Source organism: Ceratotherium simum, chromosome 39 (genome assembly GCF_057802395.1).
Source record: "Ceratotherium simum simum isolate JZ-2026a chromosome 39, ASM5780239v1, whole genome shotgun sequence".
NCBI lineage: Eukaryota > Metazoa > Chordata > Mammalia > Perissodactyla > Rhinocerotidae > Ceratotherium > Ceratotherium simum.
This window is the reverse complement of record NC_141938.1, coordinates 6107615-6126095: the sequence shown is the minus strand read 5'-3', so window position 1 is coordinate 6126095 and position 18481 is coordinate 6107615. Positions and strand designations below refer to the sequence as shown.

General features: G+C 60.3%; 2 protein-coding genes across 4 annotated transcripts; both read right to left on the bottom strand.

The window, feature by feature from the left end:
- Nucleotides 1-376: 376 nt before the first annotated feature.
- KEAP1 (kelch like ECH associated protein 1) lies at nucleotides 377-8816 on the bottom strand. Of its 2 annotated transcripts, none has more exons than XM_087425471.1 (6): nucleotides 8636-8816; nucleotides 5986-6671; nucleotides 3670-4355; nucleotides 1894-2099; nucleotides 1197-1373; nucleotides 377-1049 (listed from the first exon to the last, which is right to left on the bottom strand). In XM_087425471.1, exons 2-6 carry the CDS (start codon nucleotides 6622-6624, stop codon nucleotides 883-885), a joined length of 1875 nt encoding a protein of 624 aa, XP_087281597.1. In that variant the 5' UTR covers nucleotides 6625-6671; nucleotides 8636-8816; the 3' UTR covers nucleotides 377-882. The 2 variants fall into 2 exon arrangements, with proteins under 2 accessions (XP_087281597.1, XP_087281596.1); XM_087425470.1 differs by lacking the exon at nucleotides 8636-8816 and adding an exon at nucleotides 8247-8379.
- Nucleotides 8817-11722: 2906 nt separating this feature from the next.
- S1PR5 (sphingosine-1-phosphate receptor 5) lies at nucleotides 11723-16136 on the bottom strand. 2 transcript variants are annotated; one of them, XM_004442631.3, is made up of 2 exons: nucleotides 15577-16136; nucleotides 11723-14202 (listed from the first exon to the last, which is right to left on the bottom strand). In XM_004442631.3, the coding sequence occupies exon 2, from the start codon at nucleotides 14182-14184 to the stop codon at nucleotides 12988-12990; it is 1197 nt and encodes a 398-aa protein (XP_004442688.1). In that variant the 5' UTR covers nucleotides 14185-14202; nucleotides 15577-16136; the 3' UTR covers nucleotides 11723-12987. The 2 variants fall into 2 exon arrangements, with proteins under 2 accessions (XP_004442688.1, XP_087281595.1); XM_087425469.1 differs by having other exon boundaries at nucleotides 16010-16136.
- Between the last annotated feature and the right edge of the window lie 2345 nt (nucleotides 16137-18481).

The following is an 18481-nucleotide window of genomic DNA, read 5'->3' as shown; positions in this document are numbered from 1 at the left end:
CTGCAACACTCGTCGGTGGCCATGCTGTGGCGGCGACCCACATACAAAATAGAGGAAGACTGGCACAGATGCTAGGTCAGGGTGAATCTTGCTCAGCAAAAAAAAAAAGAAAAATAAAGCTGCACTCATATATGAAATTAATCTCAGGGAGCCCTGGGAGAGCTATCAAGGAGTTAGGTCATTGTCTTCAAAGCAGCAAAAGTAATAAACGGGGCCCTGTATGGCTTGCCTACGGGGAGAGAGATGCCCTACATATCAAGGTGCGATGGGCGGAGATAAACTGGTTTCAAATTCCAGCTCTGAATCAAAGACTTGAGCGCACTTCAGAAGAGTCCTTTCTGTCCCCGGGTTCGAGACCTCCAGCTGAAAGCCCGGGTGGAAGACACTAGTTAGTTTGTTCTTTATTTTCATTGGAAAGTTACAGGGTTACTTATCAACAGAATGACTGTCCAGGGCGGGGAGATCCAGTGGTTTCTATGTACAGGCCCATCCCCGGGGTCTGCAGCTCGGGAGGGGCCTCACCCCCGAGACCTCAGTGGGCTCCTTCCCGGGGAAGGAACAAAAACCAGCCTGACCTCGGCACCTGCTGTCAGCCCCAAGGGAGGTGGCGGCTGCTGGTGTGGGACCCGGGCCTTGTCCTGGGGCGGGTGTGGGGGCCTCTCTCCCTGGAGCCTGCCCTGCCGGTAGCCCCCTCCAGGCAGGCTCGTGGGCGCCCACTCTGGCCTTCTTTTCTTTCGAGTTGTCATTTCACACCGAGGCACCCCCGCCTCCCGTCTCGGAGGACACGAGTTTGCTCTGTCGCCTTTGCTTGTGTCCCTGTTTTTGTACAAAAACGACAATACTCTCCATCGGACCTTTTTTTGCCCCAGAAACAAAGGCGGCTCAACAGGTGCAGTTCTGCTGGTCGATCTGCTTGCGGCAGGGTTCCATGGTGACTGCGACACCCACCCCGCTCCGGCCCGACGTCATGCGGGTCACCTCGCTCCAGGTGTCCGTGTCGGGGTCGTAACACTCCACACTGTCCAGGAACGTGTGACCATCGTAGCCTCCTGCGGGGAGAGCAGCGGGGACGGTCACCCCCCCGAGGGCAGGGGGAGAAAGAAGAGGCAGAAGCCACGAGAAGCCTTCCGACCAGGGCCCCCCAAAGACGGGGCTAGTTAGTGCTCTCCAGGCGGTCCCCGCCCCCCGGGCCTCACCGAGAACGTAGATCCTTCCCTGGTGCGCGGTAATCCCCAGGGCGCTCCGCCGATGCTTCATGGGGGCCACGAAAGTCCACGATTCTGTCTCCACGTCATAGCGCTCCACGCTGTTCAGCTGGTCCTGACCATCGTAGCCCCCCGCAGCATAGATGCAGTTGTGCAGGACGCAGACTCCTAAAGGACACCATGCAGAGAGGGTGACTCCAGGGTGGCCCGGCCTCGGGGGCCCCAGCCACCGCCTTCTTACGGGGGCCCTCCCCGTCCCATCTCCTGAGGGACCCTTCACAGCTGGGAGAGAGGAGCTTGGAGACTGTCAGAATCTAGCTTTCTGGGGCCGGCCCTGTGGAGTAGTGGTCAAGTTCAGTGTGCTCTGCTTCAGAGGCCTGGGTTCATGGGTTCAGATGCCAGGAGCGGACCTACACCACTTGTCAGCCATGCGGTGGTGGTGACCCATGTACAAAATAGAGGAAGACAGGCATGGATGTTAGCTCAGGGCCAATCTTCCTCAGCAAAAAAAAAAACAAAAAACAAAAAGAAGAAGAAGAAATTAAAAAAAAAAAAGGTTCTAGCTCTCCTGTGTATGACACAGGGTTCAAGGTTGAAAGGGGAGGCCTCAGTCACGCCTGGCTGGGTTTAACCCCCAAGTTCGGGGGGGTCATTCCTCCACGCTCCCCTCCCCGCAGCCCCTGCCCACCTGCCCCGCTTCGAATGGTGTTCATGGGTGTGATCGTTCGCCACTCGTTCCTCTCTGGGTAGTAACATTCGGCCGAGTTGAGGCGGTTCGTTCCGTCAAAGCCCCCAACGGCGTAGAGCAGCCGGTTGAGGACAGCCACTCCCACCCCGATCCTCCGTGTCAGCATCGGGGCCACCAAGTGCCACTCATCCCGCTCCGGCTCATACCTGCAAGGGCATAAGAACGATGACCACGGCAATCAGAGCCGACCTTCGGGGAACACTTACTGCGGCCCAGTGTTCAGCCAGCTCTTTATGCACTGGACTCTTGAATCCTCACAGTTGTTCTGCAAGGAGCAAGTTATCAGTAGGTCCATTTTCCAGATGAGGAAACTGAGGTTCACAGTGGTCATGTGCTCAAGGTCACATGGGAGTCTGTTGGACCCTGGTGGCTCCGTCATACCACTGCCAGGCCCTGTGCTGAGTGTTAGGGGTCTCATCTCACCAAAGCCCCACCCAGCCTGGTGGGCCAGGTGGCCCTCATTCTCGTCCCCACTTCATTGATGACGAGACGGAGGCACAGAGAGGGGAAGGGGCATGTCCAGGGTCACCGCGGAAGTGGCAGAGCTGGGTTGACCCAGGCCTCTCGGACACCAGAACCCCAATTCTAACAACTGGACTACCACCCAGGATGGTTTTTGTCAAAGTGGGATGCTCAACGAGGGGGTGACCGTATGTCCCGCTGGCCCTGGGCACTTTCAGTTCACACCTGTGCTCCTGGAGTCATCAATAGTGCCCTTTTTCTCCCGAAAGTGACATGCTGAGGGGGACACACCATCCAGTCGTCCTATTCACAGACCATGTGCATTAGAACCCTCTGGAGTATTTTTAAAATTCCCATTCCCCAGCCTGACTCCAAACCCACTGATGCCAGATCTCTAGCATCTCCATCCGTGGGCTGGGGAGCTTGTTTGAACAAGTTCCAGGTGCAAACTGCATCCTGAATCACGCTTCTGGAAAAGAAGGTAGAGGACTAGGCTACGCAAGAGTCAAAAGCCCAAAATGCTTGGCTTCTAAACACAGGGTTACCATGTGCAGTTGTGTGGATTGTGCACTGCACAAGGGCACCCCATCTAAGGGGGCACCTTCCATGTAATAGGCCTCATACATCTGTTTATGACAATTTTGGGGCAGACGGCGGTGAGGTGTCATGTTGGGACAAAATTAGCATATTACGATTTCAAACTAATGGAGCTTTTCCCAAATCTGCACAAAGTTGCTGTCTGGGTTTGTGAGGGCCCCGTGAGCAGTTTCTAGGCCCAGACGCATCATTCAAGGTCACGACCATAAATCTCTCAGGAGTTTGGCTTCACCTTGAGGTAAAGGTGGGGCACAGAGATAGAAACTCAACAACAGGGGCTGGCCGAGTGGCACAGTGGTTAAGTGCACGCACTCCGCTTTGCTGGCCCAGGGTTTGCAGGTTTGGATCCCGGGCGCGCAGTGACGCACCACTTGTCCGGCCATGCTGTGGCAGCGTCCCAGCACCACTTGTCCGGCCATGCTGTGGCAGCGTCCCATATAAAGTGGAGAAAGATGGGCACGGATGTTAGCCCAGGGCCAGTCTTCCTCAGCAAAAAAGAGGAGGACTGGCATCGCACTTTAGCTCAGGGCCCATCTTCCTCACAAAAAAAAAAGAAAAGAAAAAGAAACTCAACAACAGGGGGAATGGCAGATCCCAGTGTCTCGGGCCCTGTCCGCCTTGGGACCCTGGGGACCCCCTCCTGGCGCCGCCACTCACCTCTCCACGCTGTTGTGGTGGATGCAGCCGTGCGAGCCGCCGATGGCGTAGATGTGCCCGTCGATGACGCCGACGCCGATGCGGTTGCGCGGCACGCTCATGGGGGCGCAGGGCGACCACTGGTTGGTCATGGGGTTGTAGCAGTCCAGGGCGCTGGAGTCGGTGTTGCCGTCGGGCGAGTTGTTGCGGCCGCCCACGGCGTACAGCAGCCCGCCCACCACGCAGCCCGCCAGGCCGCTGCGCGGCACCTGCAGGTCGGCCAGCCGCAGCCACGTGCCGTCGCTGGGGTTGTAGGCCTCCAGGTAGCTGAGCGACTGGCGGAAGTAGCCGCCGGCCGTGTAGATGAGCCGGCCCACCTTGGGGGCCCGGCAGGGCATCACCTGCGTGGGCTTGTGCAGCGTGAGCTCCTGGAAGATCTGCACCAGGTAGTCCTTGCAGCGGGAGTCCGACTGCAGGATCTCGCACTTCTGCAGCTGCATCTGCAGGAAATGCGGCGTGAGCGAGTGGCAGCGCACGGCCCGCAGCAGCGCCTGCACGTAGAAGCGCCGCTGCTCGCAGTCGTACTTGACCCAGTTGATGCAGGCGTGGAAGACCTCGCTCTCACAGCGCACGTTCAGGTCGTCCCGGCTGATGAGCGTCACCAGCTGGCAGTGCGACAGGTTGAAGAACTCCTCTTGCTTGGCCACCTGCGGGGGACCTCAGTGTGACGGGCTGCCCCTCAATCCCTCCCCCTGCCCCTGACGACCTCAGTTTCCTCATCTGTAAAATGGGCATTTGAATAGTCTGAACCTCCTAGGTTGTGAAGATTTAAATGAGTTAGTACTACACACCACGCTTGTAGTACATATGTACTCAGGTAGATGGGCAAAGACACAGTGTACCTCTTGGTATCATTTTATATTTGAACTCTAAGAATGTTCCTTTTTTTTTTTTATGAAATTACTTTTTCAAAAGAGCAGATTGACTCAAAAGGAAAAAGTAATAGCAATAGAATATTCTAGGGAAAAAAAGCAGGCTCTGAAGAAAGCAGCCTGAGTTGGTTTTTTTTTTTTTCTTGCTGAGGAAGACTGGCCCTGAGCTAACAGCCATTGCCAATCATCCTCTTTTTGCTTGAGGAAGATTGGCCCTGAGCTAACATCTGTGCCCATCTTCCTCTATTTTGTATGTGGCTCACCACCACAGCATGGCTTGATGAGTGGTGTAGGTCCACGCCCGGGATCTGAACCCGAGAACCTGGGCTGCTGAAGTGGAGTGCACGGACTTTAACCACTAGGCCATGGGGCCCACCCCCTGAGTTGTCATTCTGACCCACTACTTTCTAACTGTGTGACCTTGGGCAGATATCTGAAACACTCTGTGCCTTGCTGTCCTCCTCTGTCAAAGGGAGATGATATTAATAGCTGTCTCATAGCAGGGCCACTCCTAGAGTATTAGGGCCCTGGAGAAATATTTGTCAGGCACTGGTTTATACACATAATTTCAGTCACCCCACATCAGCAGGTCACCACCCGTCTGGTACCTGCATTCCCTTGAAACAAACGCTGGGCAGGCCAGTGGGAGAGCCCGGCTCTGGGACCACTTTCCTGGGAGCACTAGGCCCCAGGACTAACAGCAGAGCCCCCTGGGGCACCTCGTCAACCCCACGTATGCTCTAGAAGGAAGGAGAGAAACGGGGACCAGGGCAGCGGCCACCCCAGCTGGTCCCCGCCCCTGGAGGAGGTCTTTGAAATCTTCCAGGAAGGCACCCCAGAGCATACTTCCCCTAGGATAGTTGGGAAGATCCAGGGATCGCAAGGATGGAAATCACTCAGCACGGGGCTGGCCCAGAGCCAGGGCTCGAAGGGCACTGCTTATGTGCCCGGATAAATAATCTTTGTTCACAACTTCCTCCACTTCTAAACGAAAATGAAACCAAGCAGTGCGGAAGGACAAGACTGCGTGGACCAGAGACAACACGGCGAAGGGTCACGCTGGCAGTTGGCAGCTTGTCCCCGGGGGGTTCAATAACTATTTGCTGACTGCCGGAAATGTGAGGCCCTGCTCGGTGAACCCCAGGTTGAGCTGCTGTCATGTTCACTGTGCCCTGTCCCCACCCTTGACCCCAGGGGAACCAGGGAGCCCATGAAGGCCTCCCTGTCCCCAGCCGTGTCCCGGCGTCCCCCCAGATGTGTAGACCAGGAGCTCAGAACCCCATCTTTCTCCAGCTCCCCGCCTCGGCCCTTCTCATCTCCAGCGGAGAGGGTGAGGCCCGCCTGTGCGTCCTGGGTCCTTCCGAGTCCGCCCCCCAAGCGCCCTCGGGTACCCCTCTGGGCTCACCTCCCCAAAGTGCATGTAGATGTACTCGCGGGCGCGCTGGTGCAGCTCGGCACAGCCGATCTGCTCGGCGAAGTTGGCGATGCCGATGGCGTTGCTGGGGTCCAGCTGCTGCACGAGGAAGTCGCTGCAGGCGCGCACCACGCTGTCGATCTGGTACATGACGGCGCCGTTCATGACGTGCAGCACGCACTTCTCGCCCATGGAGATGGACGCGGTGTAGGCGAACTCGATGAGGCGCTCCATGACCCTGGGGTGGATGCCCTCGATGGAGACCACCTCCATGCCCTGCTCCCGCAGCCCGTTGGTGAACATGGCCTTGAAGACGGGGCTGGAGGAGGCCAGCACCACCTTGTGGGCCATGAACTGGGCGGCCGGCACGTCCCCGTACTTGACCTGCAGCGTCACGTCGCACAGCTGCTGGCTGAGCCGCAGCTCGTTCATGATGCCGAAGGCCTGCTTGGTGTGGTCCTCCAGCGTGTAGCTGAAGGTGCGGTTGCCGTGCTGCGAGGGCGTCACCTCGGCCTTGCACTCCGTGGAGGCGTACATCACCGCGTCCCCGGCCCCCTCGGGGCGCTGTGACCGCAGGGGCAGGAATCGGGTGCGGGCCCCAGCCCCGCTAGGCCTGGCTTCCTGCTGCATGGGGTTCCAGGCGACAAGGGACAACACCACCACTGGCACTCAGGGGCCTGGAGGAGGGAGAGCACAGGGCTGGGGGCGGGGCCTGGCGCCAGGCCTCCTTTTTAAGGTAAAGCGACCCCTAGACCAGTATTCCTTGCCAAGCCGTGGTGCAGCAGCATCCACGTGTGCTCACTAACTGTCCCAAGGGTCGCCAGCCCAAGGGTCCCTCTTAAAATTAACACAGGTCAGATGATGTCCTTCCCCTGCTCAGAATCCCCCCACAACTCCCTATGGCATGAAGAGTAAAAACCGAACTCTTCCATGACCTGCAAAGCCCTCTGCAGTTAGCCCCTCTCCACCTCTTCCCTTTGCTCACTCTGTTCTTGCTATCTGGTGGCCCTTCCCTTCCTAGAGCATGTCCAGCTCATCCTTCATCCACCTCGCCAACATTTATTGAGAGTCTACTGTGTGCCAGGCACTGTTCTAGGCACCGGCGACACAGCAGTGAGCAAGACAGACATAAACTGTGCCCCCCTGGAACAGACACTTGGGGAGCAAAGGGCCATAAATAAAATGACAGGGTGACCTGGAGGCAGTTACTTAAAGTCAGGTCGTCCAGGCTTCTGTTGGAGCCAAGACAGTAAGGATGAACATATGAAGGGGGTGTGGGTGGGAGTTAGTGTTCCAGGCAGAGGGAACCGCAAGTGCGAAGGCTCAGAGGCAGAATGAGGAAGGGGTGTAAGGAGAGACAATGACTCTTGAAGGGAGGGTTTCCATGAAACCCGCGGCGTCTGGAGGGCCAGGGCGTGAGTTGTGCTTTGAAAGGTCCCGCAGGGAGAAGTGGGGGATCTGCAGAGGCTCCCCAGGTTCTGCATCTCATCCTTCCGGGGCTCAGCTCAGAGTCACCTCCTGCCTGTTTTATTTCCATCCCCGCGCTCGTCGGGAACCGAAAGGAGCTCCTCTGCTCACTTGGTGAGGGCTGGCCCGGCCCTCTGGCGCTCGCCCCCGCGCATCGGACGGCAGGGAGTGGGGGTCAGGGTTGTGCCCACCCTCGCATGTGCCTCGCGCACGTCCGGCCTGGGGCCTGGCACCGCGCAGGGGTCAGTGAGCGTGTGGCTGGCGGGCTGCCCGCTCTCCCGCGCCTGCCAGGGCACCCTCCTCCACCGGGCCACGGCGGAGGCCCCGGGCCTGCCTCTTGGTCTTTGGCCCATCGATCAACGGTGCCCGCTGTGCGCTGGGCACTCCCCCCCAACCACCACGAAGCGGTAAGTGGGGGACTGCGCATGCCCCGTCGGAGCCTCCACCGAGGCCTGGAGCAGGGAGGAAGTGACCCCGCCGCGGCCTCTCCACTGCCAACCCCAGGGCGCACGCCAAGCCCCCAACGCCCCGGGGTCCCGGGGCCTCCATCGGAGCGGCGCTCCCCGGGCCTCCCGCCCGGCTGGCGTCGCCCCCGCGCCACCCCGCCGGTCGCGCCGTCCAACAAAAGGACAGGACTCGGGCCGCGCCCTCCTGGCCCTCCGCGGGGCCGCGGGCACCCCGAGGCCACCCGGCCCGCGGCGGCCCGACCCCCGCCCCCCGGCACGGCCGCAGGGGCGCTCGCGGCCCGCCGTGCCCGCAGCCCGGGCGCAGGCCGCCTCACTCACCCCGCCATGGCCGCGCTCGGGCTCCGCCTCCGTCGCCCAGGCCCGGGCGCCTCCATCGCTGCGCCGGGGGGAGGCGCGGAGCGCGCGCAGGTCACCATGACTAAGCAGAGCCCGGCGCCGGCCGTGTCACAATAAAAGTCCCCGCGGCCCCGGGGACGACAGAGGGGCCGTCCCCCCCCGCCCCCGCCGGATGTCGCCAGCTGCGCAGCCCCGGCGCGGCCACCACAGCGCCCGTCCTGGCGGCGCGGCGGGGCCGGGGACCGCAGCCCTCGGCGCACCCAGCCGCGTGGTCCGAGCCGCCGGGAATCGCGGCCTCGGGTTCGAGGCCCGTGCGCCCCAGTCCGCACCCGGGATCGGCGGACACCCCTCCCCGCCGCCGCCGCGCTCACCTCGGGCCCCCGCGTAGCCCGGGTGGCTCGCGCCGGGGGGGGGGATGCACCGTGGTGTCACGCGCGCGCCGCGCTTCCGGGAAGCCCGAGGGGCCGCGGCCCGGCCGGGGGCGGCTCCCGCCTAATCGTCGCTGTCCAGGCCCCCGGGCGCCTCTGCCGTCGGGGGACCTCGGCTCCGGGGCGGCAAGGCCTGCGGGGTCGCGGCCGTCGGGTGGGGGTCGGCCTCGGGACGCCCGGGAAGGAGGCGGGGAGAGGGCGGAGAGGGCGCGGCGGGGAAGGAGCCGCGATTCCCCGCCCTTCCCGCAGGTGCCCGGCGCCCAGGGGCGAGGAGCGGGGCGTCGGGTGGGGCCGCATGGCCAGGCGCCCCCTGGCACCGTCCCTTCCATCCGCCCGATTTCGTGGTCTCAGCGCAGGGCTGCTCTCCACGGCTCACTCCTCCTGTAACAGCCCTCACGGTCCGGCGGCCGCAGGATCCAGCTAGAATTATCTACTGAGTTCGGTTTTCCTTGTCTTTATTTTTTAGGTACCTCCAATCTAGAGGCGCGTGGAGCTCGTCTGCACAGGTTCGAACCCCGGCTCTGGCAATCTCTAGCTCCGTGCCGGTGGGCATGTAGCTTAACCTATAAATTGGTAACAATAGGGCCGCCCGTGGCTTAGCGGTTAAGTGCGCGCGCTCCTCTACTGGCGGCCCGGGTTCGGATCCCGGTCGCGCACCGTCGCACCACTTCTCCAGCCATGCTGAGGCTGCGTCCCACATACAGCAACTAGAAGGATGTGCAGCTATGACATACAACTATTTACTGGGGCTTTGGGGGAAAAAAAAAAGGAGGAGGATTGGCAATAGATGTTAGCTCAGAGCCGGTCTTCCTCAGCAAAAAAAGGGGAGGATTAGCACGGATGTTAGCTCAGGGCTGATCTTCCTCACAAAAATAAATAAATAAATAAATTGGTAACAATACGAGCAGCTACCCGCCAGGTTATCGGGAGAACTAAATGCCCATGCTACCGCCCAATAATATGAACGATTGTTATTTTTCATGGCAAGGGATACTGATGTGCCATTTATGCTGTTTATGCTAGAAAGTTAACTTTTCAATAAATCTAAGATTATTTTTAAAAGAGTCCATCTATATGAAAACTAAGTGAATAATAGAAGAAACGCTAGACTGAACAGAGGTTGGTGTAAGAAAGGATCCTGTCCACCTTCGGGGTGAATTTGGAGGATTCAAGGTCCCTGCTCAGTGTCTGGGATTAAATGGGAGGCCGGGGTTCCCCACCTGGCCCCTGATTTCTCTTGCGTGAGGCTGCAGTTCTGGACTGCTCCAGAGGGGTCGCCATGGCGTAGTCGCGCTGTGCGGAAACCCGCATCCTGCTCGAACACGCCAGAAGGCAACCCCTCATATCTCTCAACATCAAATCTACAGGTCCTGTGACCCAGCGGTGACACTTGTAGAGATTTATCCAAGGTACACTCGCACACGTGCAGGAGGATGTATGTACACAGATGTTTATTTCCGCCCTGTGCTTACAGGCAAAAGATTGCACTCAACCCACATGTCCCTCCCTAGGGCCCTGGTGTGCTAAGTGGCGGCACCTCCATGCTGTGAAATACTATGCAGCCAGTGAAAAGGAACAAGACATTTGCTCTACGAATTTACCTCGATTTTTAAAAATGTAAAAAAGAAGTGCTACAGACTGAATTGTGCTCCCCCTCCAAAAAAAATTTTTATGTTGAAGCCCTAACCCCCAATGTGATGGTATTTGGAGATAGGGGGCTAATTAGGGTTAGATGAGGTCATGAGGGTGGGACCCCCATGATGGGATTAGTGCCCTTATAAGAAGAGACATCAGGGGCTGGCCCAGTGGTTAAATTCGGGGCACTCTGCTTGGGCAGCCTGGGTTTCAGGTTCAGATCCCAGGCACGGACCTAGACCACTCATCAGCCATGCTGTAGTGGTGACCCACATAAAAAATAGAGGAAGATTGGCAAGGATGTTAGCTCAGGGAGAATCTTCCTCAGCAAAAAAAAAAAAGAGAGAGAGACATCAGAGAGCTTCTTGCTTTCTCTGTACCACTCGAGGACACAGGAAGAAGGTAGCCGTGTGCAAGCCAGGAAGAGAGGCCTCACCAGCACCCGACCAAGCTGGCACCCTCATCTTGGACTTCTAGCCTCCAGAACTGTGAGAAATAAATGTCTCGTTTAAGCCACCCAGGCTATGCTGTTAGGGCAGCCGGAGCAGACTAGGACAGCAGGACACTACAAAATCTGTGGATGTGGGGCCGGCCTGGTGGTGCAGGTGGTTAAGCTCGGGGACCCCGCTGCGGTGCCAGGGGTTCCCGGGTTCGGATCCAGGCGCGCACCGACGCACTACTTGGCAAGCCATGCTGTGGCGGCGTCCCATATAAAGTGGAGGAAGATGGACACAGATGTTAGCCCAGGGCCAGTCTTCCTCAGCAGAAAAAAAAAGAGGATTGGCAGATGTTAGCACAGGGCTGATCTCCTCACACACACAAAAAAATCTGCAGGTGTGCAGCAATTTCCAAGATACATTATTAAGTGAACAAAGCAAGATGCAGAGCAGCACTGACGTTCTGTAAAAAGATGTGTTTACATTTCACCTCCTTTATCCACAGCACAGCTCTGAAAGATTCCCGGGAATTCCCACAGTGATGGACTCCAAGAAGGGGAACTAGTGCTTTCTGGATTTTCTAGACTGTGAACAAGTGAATAAAGCTCCTACCAGCACACCATCAAACAACCGAATAGCGGCCTGGGGTGTCTCAGGTTCCCCAGGAAGAGCCTGGAGGTTGGGGCGCCAGGCCGGGTGGGGAACTGGGTCCAGTCCTGGGGGTGTCCTGGGACGGTGACTCCAGGCTTCAGTGTGTTTGTGTTCCGGGAAGTAGGTCGGTTTGCCGCGCGTGGCCCGTGGAGACTCAGGCCCCCAGGCTGAGTCGGTGGTCCCCAAAATACCCCCCCCCCCCCCCCCCCGTCTTTGCGGCTGCCTGCAGTTCCGCGGTCTCCCGGCAGGTGGCGTGCGGCAATCTGAGCCCGGAGCCCCCCGCCCCTCCCCCGGGCCGGCCCTGCCACTCAGGGGTCAGGAATGCGCCTGGGGACAGCCAGGGGCCGCGGCCAGCGCGCCTGGAGCCTTTTTTGGGCATAAAAGGGGCCCTGGTATCGCCCCCGGCCGAGAATGCAGACCCCCAAGGGAGGGGGCCTTGCCAGACCCCTCTGGAGGAGCCAGACAGCAGGCCTGCACCTCCTGGGACCTGGGAGCCTGGCTCAGACACTGGGACAAGGCTTGAAGTTTCCTCTTCTGTCAAATGGGGGTACGGGAACCCACATTGCAAGGTTGCAGTAAGGGTAGGAAAAAGGTGTGTTCTGGGCCTGCCACAGTGGGGAGACTAGCCAGGCACAAAAGCCGTCATTGTTTTTATTTTATTATATTTTTATTTTGTATGAAGGATCTGACACCACACTCAAAGAAGTCTTGTTTCGGATAGGAATTGGTTGAGTCTCCCAGAGTCAAATTTTAGGGTGCCCTGTCTGGTGGTCCCCTAAACTGGAAAGCTGTGATTGGCTTCTTTCTTTCCATCATTTCCACACTCAATTCCTCAGTAATTGTGTTGCTGCCTCCAAAATCTACCCCTAACCCACATGGTCTGGGGCCCCGTCATCGCTCCCCTGGGCCAGTGCAGTCACCTTCGCCTTGTTCTCCTAGCTTCCACCTTCGCCCTTCACAGATATCTGTGAACATCTGAACTAGGTCAAGTCCCTCCTCTGCCTAGAACCCTCTATGGCTCCCATCTCACTCAGAGCAAAAGCAAAGGCCTCCCGTGGACCCCTGCGCCACCTGCTCCATCATTTCTCTGCCTTTGTTTCCTCCCATTCTCCCCCCTCCATTGCTGCTCCAGGCACATCGGGATCCTTGCTTTTCATAGAACACACAGGCACATTCCAGCCTCAGGGCCTTTGCATCTGCTGTTCCCTCACCCTGAAATTCTCTTCCTTCGAGTATTCCCAGGACAATGACGTCTCAGCTCACATCACATGTTACCCCCTCTTCAGAGAGGCATCCCCTGACCACCATCGCGTCACTGTATTGTCACTAGAATTATCTCCATTATTTCGTCACTCCATTATTGCCTGTGTCCCCACCAGAGGGTCACTTTCAGAAGGGCAGCGATTTTGTCTGTTGTGATCACTGCCGTGGCGTTTAGCATCAATAAAATACATTGCCCCGCGTCTCTTCTGCCTCCACCATCTTCTGCTGCTTTTCCTACAAATTCCTTTATTTAAAGAGAAAAAGTCTGCAAAATACTTTCTCAGGAAGGCAGCGGCGGGCCGGAGGGCGTCAGTCTGCGGCCGGTGCAGGCACCAGGGTCTGGGCGGTAGTGAGCACGCCGGGGCCGCCTGTGGAGCCGCTGGTGTCCAGCCCGTCCCGCTGGGGCGACGAACGCTCGGAGCGGCTGGAGCTGCCGTCCAGGCCAGGGGGCAGCCAGCGGTGCAGGCCGCCCGAAACCTCAGCGGCGCTCCCCGACGGCCGGGAGGTGCCCGGGCCTCGACCGCAGGGGCGGCGACCACAGCAGAGGAGGCGCAGGAGCGCGTGACGCAGGTCCCGGTTGGTGAGCGTGTAGATGATGGGGTTCAGAAGCGAGTTGGCCATGGCCAGGCCCAGGAAGGGGTCGGCCTGCAGGAGCACGGGGCAGGCGCGCGCCGGACACGCCACGTCCGCCAAGAGGAGCGAGAAGAGGGGGCCCCAACAGGCCATGAAAGCCAAGAGCACTATGCTGAGCGTGCGCAAGAGCGCGAGCGAGCGCGGGGTGCGGCGCGCCCGGCTCCCGGCGCCCCCGCCAGCCCCCGGGCGCGCCCGCAGGCGCCGCGCGTTGGCGTGCACCTGACAGTAGATGCGCGCGTAGAGCGCACAGATGGTGGCCAGGATGCCGACGAAGACAAGCACGCAGAAGAGCACGTAGGGCTTGGCATAGAGCGGCAGGACTGTGGAGCAGGAGTCCAGGTGGCCCAGACAATTCCAGCCCAGCGAGGGCAGCAGCCCCAGGAGCAGCGACACGCCCCAGGAGGCGACCACCAGCGCCAGCATGCGCCTCCGACGGGCGGTGGGCGCGGGTCCCCGGCGCGCCATGGTGAGGAGGCGCTCCAGCGCGATGGCCAGGAGGCTCAGCACGGACGCGGCGAGCGTCATAAAGACGCCGCCTTCACGCGCGAACCAGAGGGCGGGGGACAGCTTCAGTGTGAGTGGCCCCGACAGCAGGATGTTGGCGGCATAGGCGGCACCTGCCAGCAGGTCGGACAGCGTGAGGCTGCCCAGGAGCAGGTACATGGGCGCATGGAAGCGCGGGTGGCGTCCGAGCACGACGAGCACCGCCAAGTTCTCGAGCACGATGAGCGCGCACACGACCAGGCACACGGCGGCGTCGGCGCGCAGCCCCGCGCCGGGCTGGTAGCGCGCACCGCGGAGCTTGCCCGTGTAGTTGTAATGCAGGACGATGACCTCGCTCACCGGCGCGGGCCGCAGCAGCCCCGGCTCCATGGGCCGCCCGCCCCAAGTCTGCGGAGAGGTCAGGTGCAGGTCAGACCCCGCGGCCTGCGGAGGCGGGCACGGGCGGGGCCTCGCAGCCCTGGGAAAGGCGCCTCAAACCCTAGCCACCACCCCGGACACGCGCGTGGGGGCCCAGAGGGAGTTTGGGTTGGAGGGGGGTGTCCTTGGAGACAGGCTGACACAAAGACACACAAATATATCACGAAGGGACAGGGTGACACAGTCCCACAGCAAAGGGACACTAATAATTCACACTCAAGGAGGGATATCCAGAGGCACAGGAATGCACGCAAATCCAGACACATACAGGAAGGGACACACAAATACAGTGACACACCGACAAGCACATGTACGCACATAGTCAAAGTAGGTAAAAAATATGCAGTCCCAGCCCAGACATGAAAATACATTCACACAGGGACAGAGCGACACAAGCAGAGACACACAAGTTGGGGCACACGCAGATGGGGTCTCACACCCAGTGGCGAAGGCCACAATTTCACAGCCTCCACCCACACCCAGCCTGGAGCCCAGAGCCCCACAATCTACACGCCTCGCTGCACACAGGCTTTTCCTGCCAAAACGCCTTCATCCACCGCAAAAACCCGGTGAGAAAGTTGAGCCGGGGTACCCATTTGACAGAGCAGAGCCCGAGGGCGGCAGACAGGATCCACATGGCACAGACAGGCCCTTGCAGAGGGACACACATGTCATTAGTGTACAATAATATTGCCCACCCACGACTGCACCCTTTAATCGTCCCAATTTACAGAGGAGGAAACTGAGGCTCAAAAGGAGCAGAGAAGCAGACACAAAGGTTCTCATGCTCCCACACAAACACAGCTATGCAAAATCGGTTACACAATCGAGCAAGTCCCACTTAACAGATGAGAAAACCGAGGCCCGGGGAGGGGAAAGGACTTATTTGGACAGGGCAGGGACCAATGCATCCCGGACGGCTTCAGATGCGCACAGGCAAGCAGGCGCAAATGCAGACCCACGGGGAGGCACGGACTCAGCCGCGCGGGAGGGAAGGGGGCATCAAATACACTCAGGCACGGGTTACGCTGGCGCTGATGGGGACACCCGGCAGAGAGAGGCTCACAGCCTCTGCCCTGCCTGCCTCGCCTGGGCTTGCCGGGAAGCAGGACTGAGGTAGTGAAACTTGCAGTGGCGTGGCCCGGAGAGGGCGAGGCCAGGGGATTCCAGGTGCCCACACCCCTATCCCAGGCTCGGTATCCAGCCCAACAGTCCCCGGCTTTCTCTTCCCTAGAGGCCTCTGGGGAAGGCTGGGGAAACCCAAGCTAGGGGACCGGTGCGGTGGCCAGGGTAACCCCCTCCAGGCCAGGCCGCGCGCCCAGGGAACCAGAACCGTCTACTCACCCCTGCGCCCTGGTCGTGCGCCCTCGGGAATCGCGCTGCCTTGAGCCGAGTGAGCAGATGCCGCTCGAGGGGGCGGGGCTGGAGCTGGCTGGCAGGCGAGGGGGCGGGCCCTCAACGCGCACCGCTGGCCGTCGCGAGCAGTCGCCCCCTCCCCTTGGGGCCCGGGCACCCAGCCCGTGGCTGCCAGCCTGTGCCACCCTGTGGCACCGGAGCGCGCCCCGGCGGCGACTGGCACTGGAGAGCCCTCGGCTACCCCCTCCGGGCCCGGGCTGCCCTCCCAGGGACGCTCCGTCGCAGTGGGAGGACCCGGAGACGCGGGAAGGGGAGGATTCTCAGTAGCGGCGGCCGCAGCCGGAGCCTCTTCTCCCCCAGCAGAGGGGTCCTGTCTGTCCTCGGGCTCCTGGGCACCGATCCCTCCCCATTTTCCACCTACCTTCCAAGTGAACCGCGTCGGCTGCACCCCAAGGACGCCCCGTCGGCGGAGGGACCCCGGCAGCGCGGGTTGGGAGGGGTCTGCAGCAGGGGCGGTGGTAGCCTCAGTCCCCTCCCCCCGGCAGATCGGTCCCGGCAGCTCCCGGGCGCAGGCCCCTCCCCATTTCCTCGATCCTACCCCCGGCTTGGGGCGAGTGGGGGAGGGGCAGGCGCAGGCAGGAGTCTGGTGGGAACCTCCTCCTCCCCAGATAAGGAAGATCTGGCTCGTCTGCCCCCCTGGCTCCCCCTTCCCCGCCCACCCCTGTGCCCCACCCTGATCTCTCTTGACAATGAGATTTACTCATGTATCGTGTTTCTGGGGTGTGCCCCCACCAGTCTGTCCCCAGGATTTGCTTCTGCTGTGGGCGCTGCGAGGACACAAGAAGGATCCGCTGCGTGAGTGAATGAATGATTGAGTGTCTGTGTGTCTCTCTCATCGGGCCTCTCAGGGTCCGTCTCTGTTTCTCCCTGTCTGTGTGTGTGTCTCTCTCAGTCTCTGGCTGTGTCTTGCTGTCTGTGTCGCTCTCCCACGCCTCTCCCAGGCCTCCGCTCCTCCAATGGGCCAATCCCAGCTGGCCCGCTACCCCCCCCCCCCCGCTCCAGTTCCCAGGAACTTCCTGGCCCCGCCCAGCCCCCCACCCTCAGACCAGCGGCCACAGCCGGGGAGGGGGCTGGGCCTGGCTGCCGCGACCTTCCCCAGGACGGTGCCCCTTGTCCCGGCCGCGGGTGGGGTGAGGGCGCTCCGCGGGCGATAGGCTGGAGGCTGGGGATGGGGGTGGATCGGGGGGCGCCCCCCCCCGGGGATGGACCGCGAGGGGCATCGAGGCCGGATCGCGCCCCCATGTAGCCCCTTGGGGACACCCGCGGCTCCTGCCCGCGCTCCTCTCGCGGGAGACAGAGTCGCTCCTGCCTGATGCCACGGAAGACGCGCGGGGAGCCTTAACGCTTGGGTAGGGGCACCCCACCGCCGTGCCGACCTATCCCGCTGGGATGAGCCCTGAAGATTGGGCCGTGCGTGGCACACAGCAGGCGCTCAATCAATGACCCCTTTCTGTGAAGGGGAAGCCGCACCCCAGAAAAGGAAGGAGGCTGCTTCTCACCTCCAGGGCGGCAATCTCACCTCCCGCGGGCTCTACGCAGCGGAGGAGGCTCTTCCGGCCGCGGGTCCCGGGCCCAGCATCGCCCCCCTCCTGCCACCTCCATGCCCCTTTTCCATAGTCTGGGACCCTGGCGACTAGAGCAGATGACAGGAGCCTTCTGGACGCCTCGGTGCTTCCATCCCTGTGCGCCATTCCACACCCACCGTGAGGGTTCTTAAGCCAGTTCTTAAAACTCCCTTTCCTGCTCTAAACTCTCCCATGGCTCCCTATGTCCTCAGAGTAAAGGTCCAAGTTCTCATCACTGCCCACAGGCCTGCATGTCTCTCCTCCTTATTTCTCTGCTCTCCCCCTGCCCTACTCCCTTCCAGCCCCACTGGCCTTCCCCCTGTTCCTCACACTCTTCAACACCTTGGCATTTGGAGATCAGTCTGCCTGGAACACCCCTCCCCCAGCCCTTCCTAGCCAGTCACCTCCTCAGAGAGGCCTTCCCTGATATGTCCTCCATCTCCCCAATCTCACATAGCAGTTGGCACCATCTGAAATTTCCTTGATTGTTTATTCGCCTGGCCAATGGTGTGCCTCCTCCCTAGACCCCCAGCTCCAGGAAGGTAGGGAACCTGTCTGTCCCTCTGCCCAGTCATTGGTAAAGGTTAAGGGCTCGGAGGTTGGAGCCAGGCTCAGCTATCTTATAGTCTAAGATTCTGGGCAAGTGATGCCCACTCTGAGCCTCGGTGGCCTCATCTGTAAAATGGGGATAATAACAGTGTCCACTGAGGGATGTTGTTGAGGATGAAAAAAAACTATTGGAACAGAGCTGGGCATACAGTTGGAGCTCAATACATGTTAGCTTGGGTACTGTTGGTCACCATGGTATCCCTGAAGAGGAATTAGAAGGGGACTCAGCTCAGGCCCCATCAGACTCAGGCACCACCAGCATCTCCACCCATCCCCACCTCCTGCCTCCCACCCAAGCTTGGTCTCTTCCCAGGGGAAGGGCACCCCTGGCCTCCGCACTCCTGCCACAGCCTGCCCGCCTGATGCATGCCCGGGCCGGCACACCCGCCTGGCAGGTTCTGCTGCCAAGGCCCTCGCCCACAGGGGCCGCCCCGCCCTGTCTGTGCCCACTCTCACTCAGCCGTGTCCATGCCTCCGAAAGGGCAAAGAGCCTCCCACGGTCCCCTCAGGCCCCCACCCACCCAGAGAGTCAGAGGGCTGCAGCAGAACTTCCCATTGCCCCATCTCCATCCCCCTCCGACCAGTCCTGACGCATGAAGGCGGCCGCAGAGAGGTGCAAACTGACAATTTCCCATGCCGCAGACCAGAGCGGTCATGGT

What these genes read in the sequence shown, in the direction of transcription:
- KEAP1 (XM_087425471.1), bottom strand. Translation starts at nt 6,624, where the DNA reads ATGCAGCAGGAAGCCAGGCCTAGCGGGGCTGGGGCCCGCACCCGATTC. An exon ending in TCTACATGCACTTTGGGGAG is followed by an intron (nt 4,356 to 5,985) that starts GTGAGCCCAGAG and finishes GGTCCCCCGCAG; the next exon opens with GTGGCCAAGCAAGAGGAGTT. An exon ending in CACCACAACAGCGTGGAGAG is followed by an intron (nt 2,100 to 3,669) that starts GTGAGTGGCGGC and finishes ATGCCCTTGCAG; the next exon opens with GTATGAGCCGGAGCGGGATG.
- S1PR5 (XM_004442631.3), bottom strand. Translation starts at nt 14,184, where the DNA reads ATGGAGCCGGGGCTGCTGCGGCCCGCGCCGGTGAGCGAGGTCATCGTC.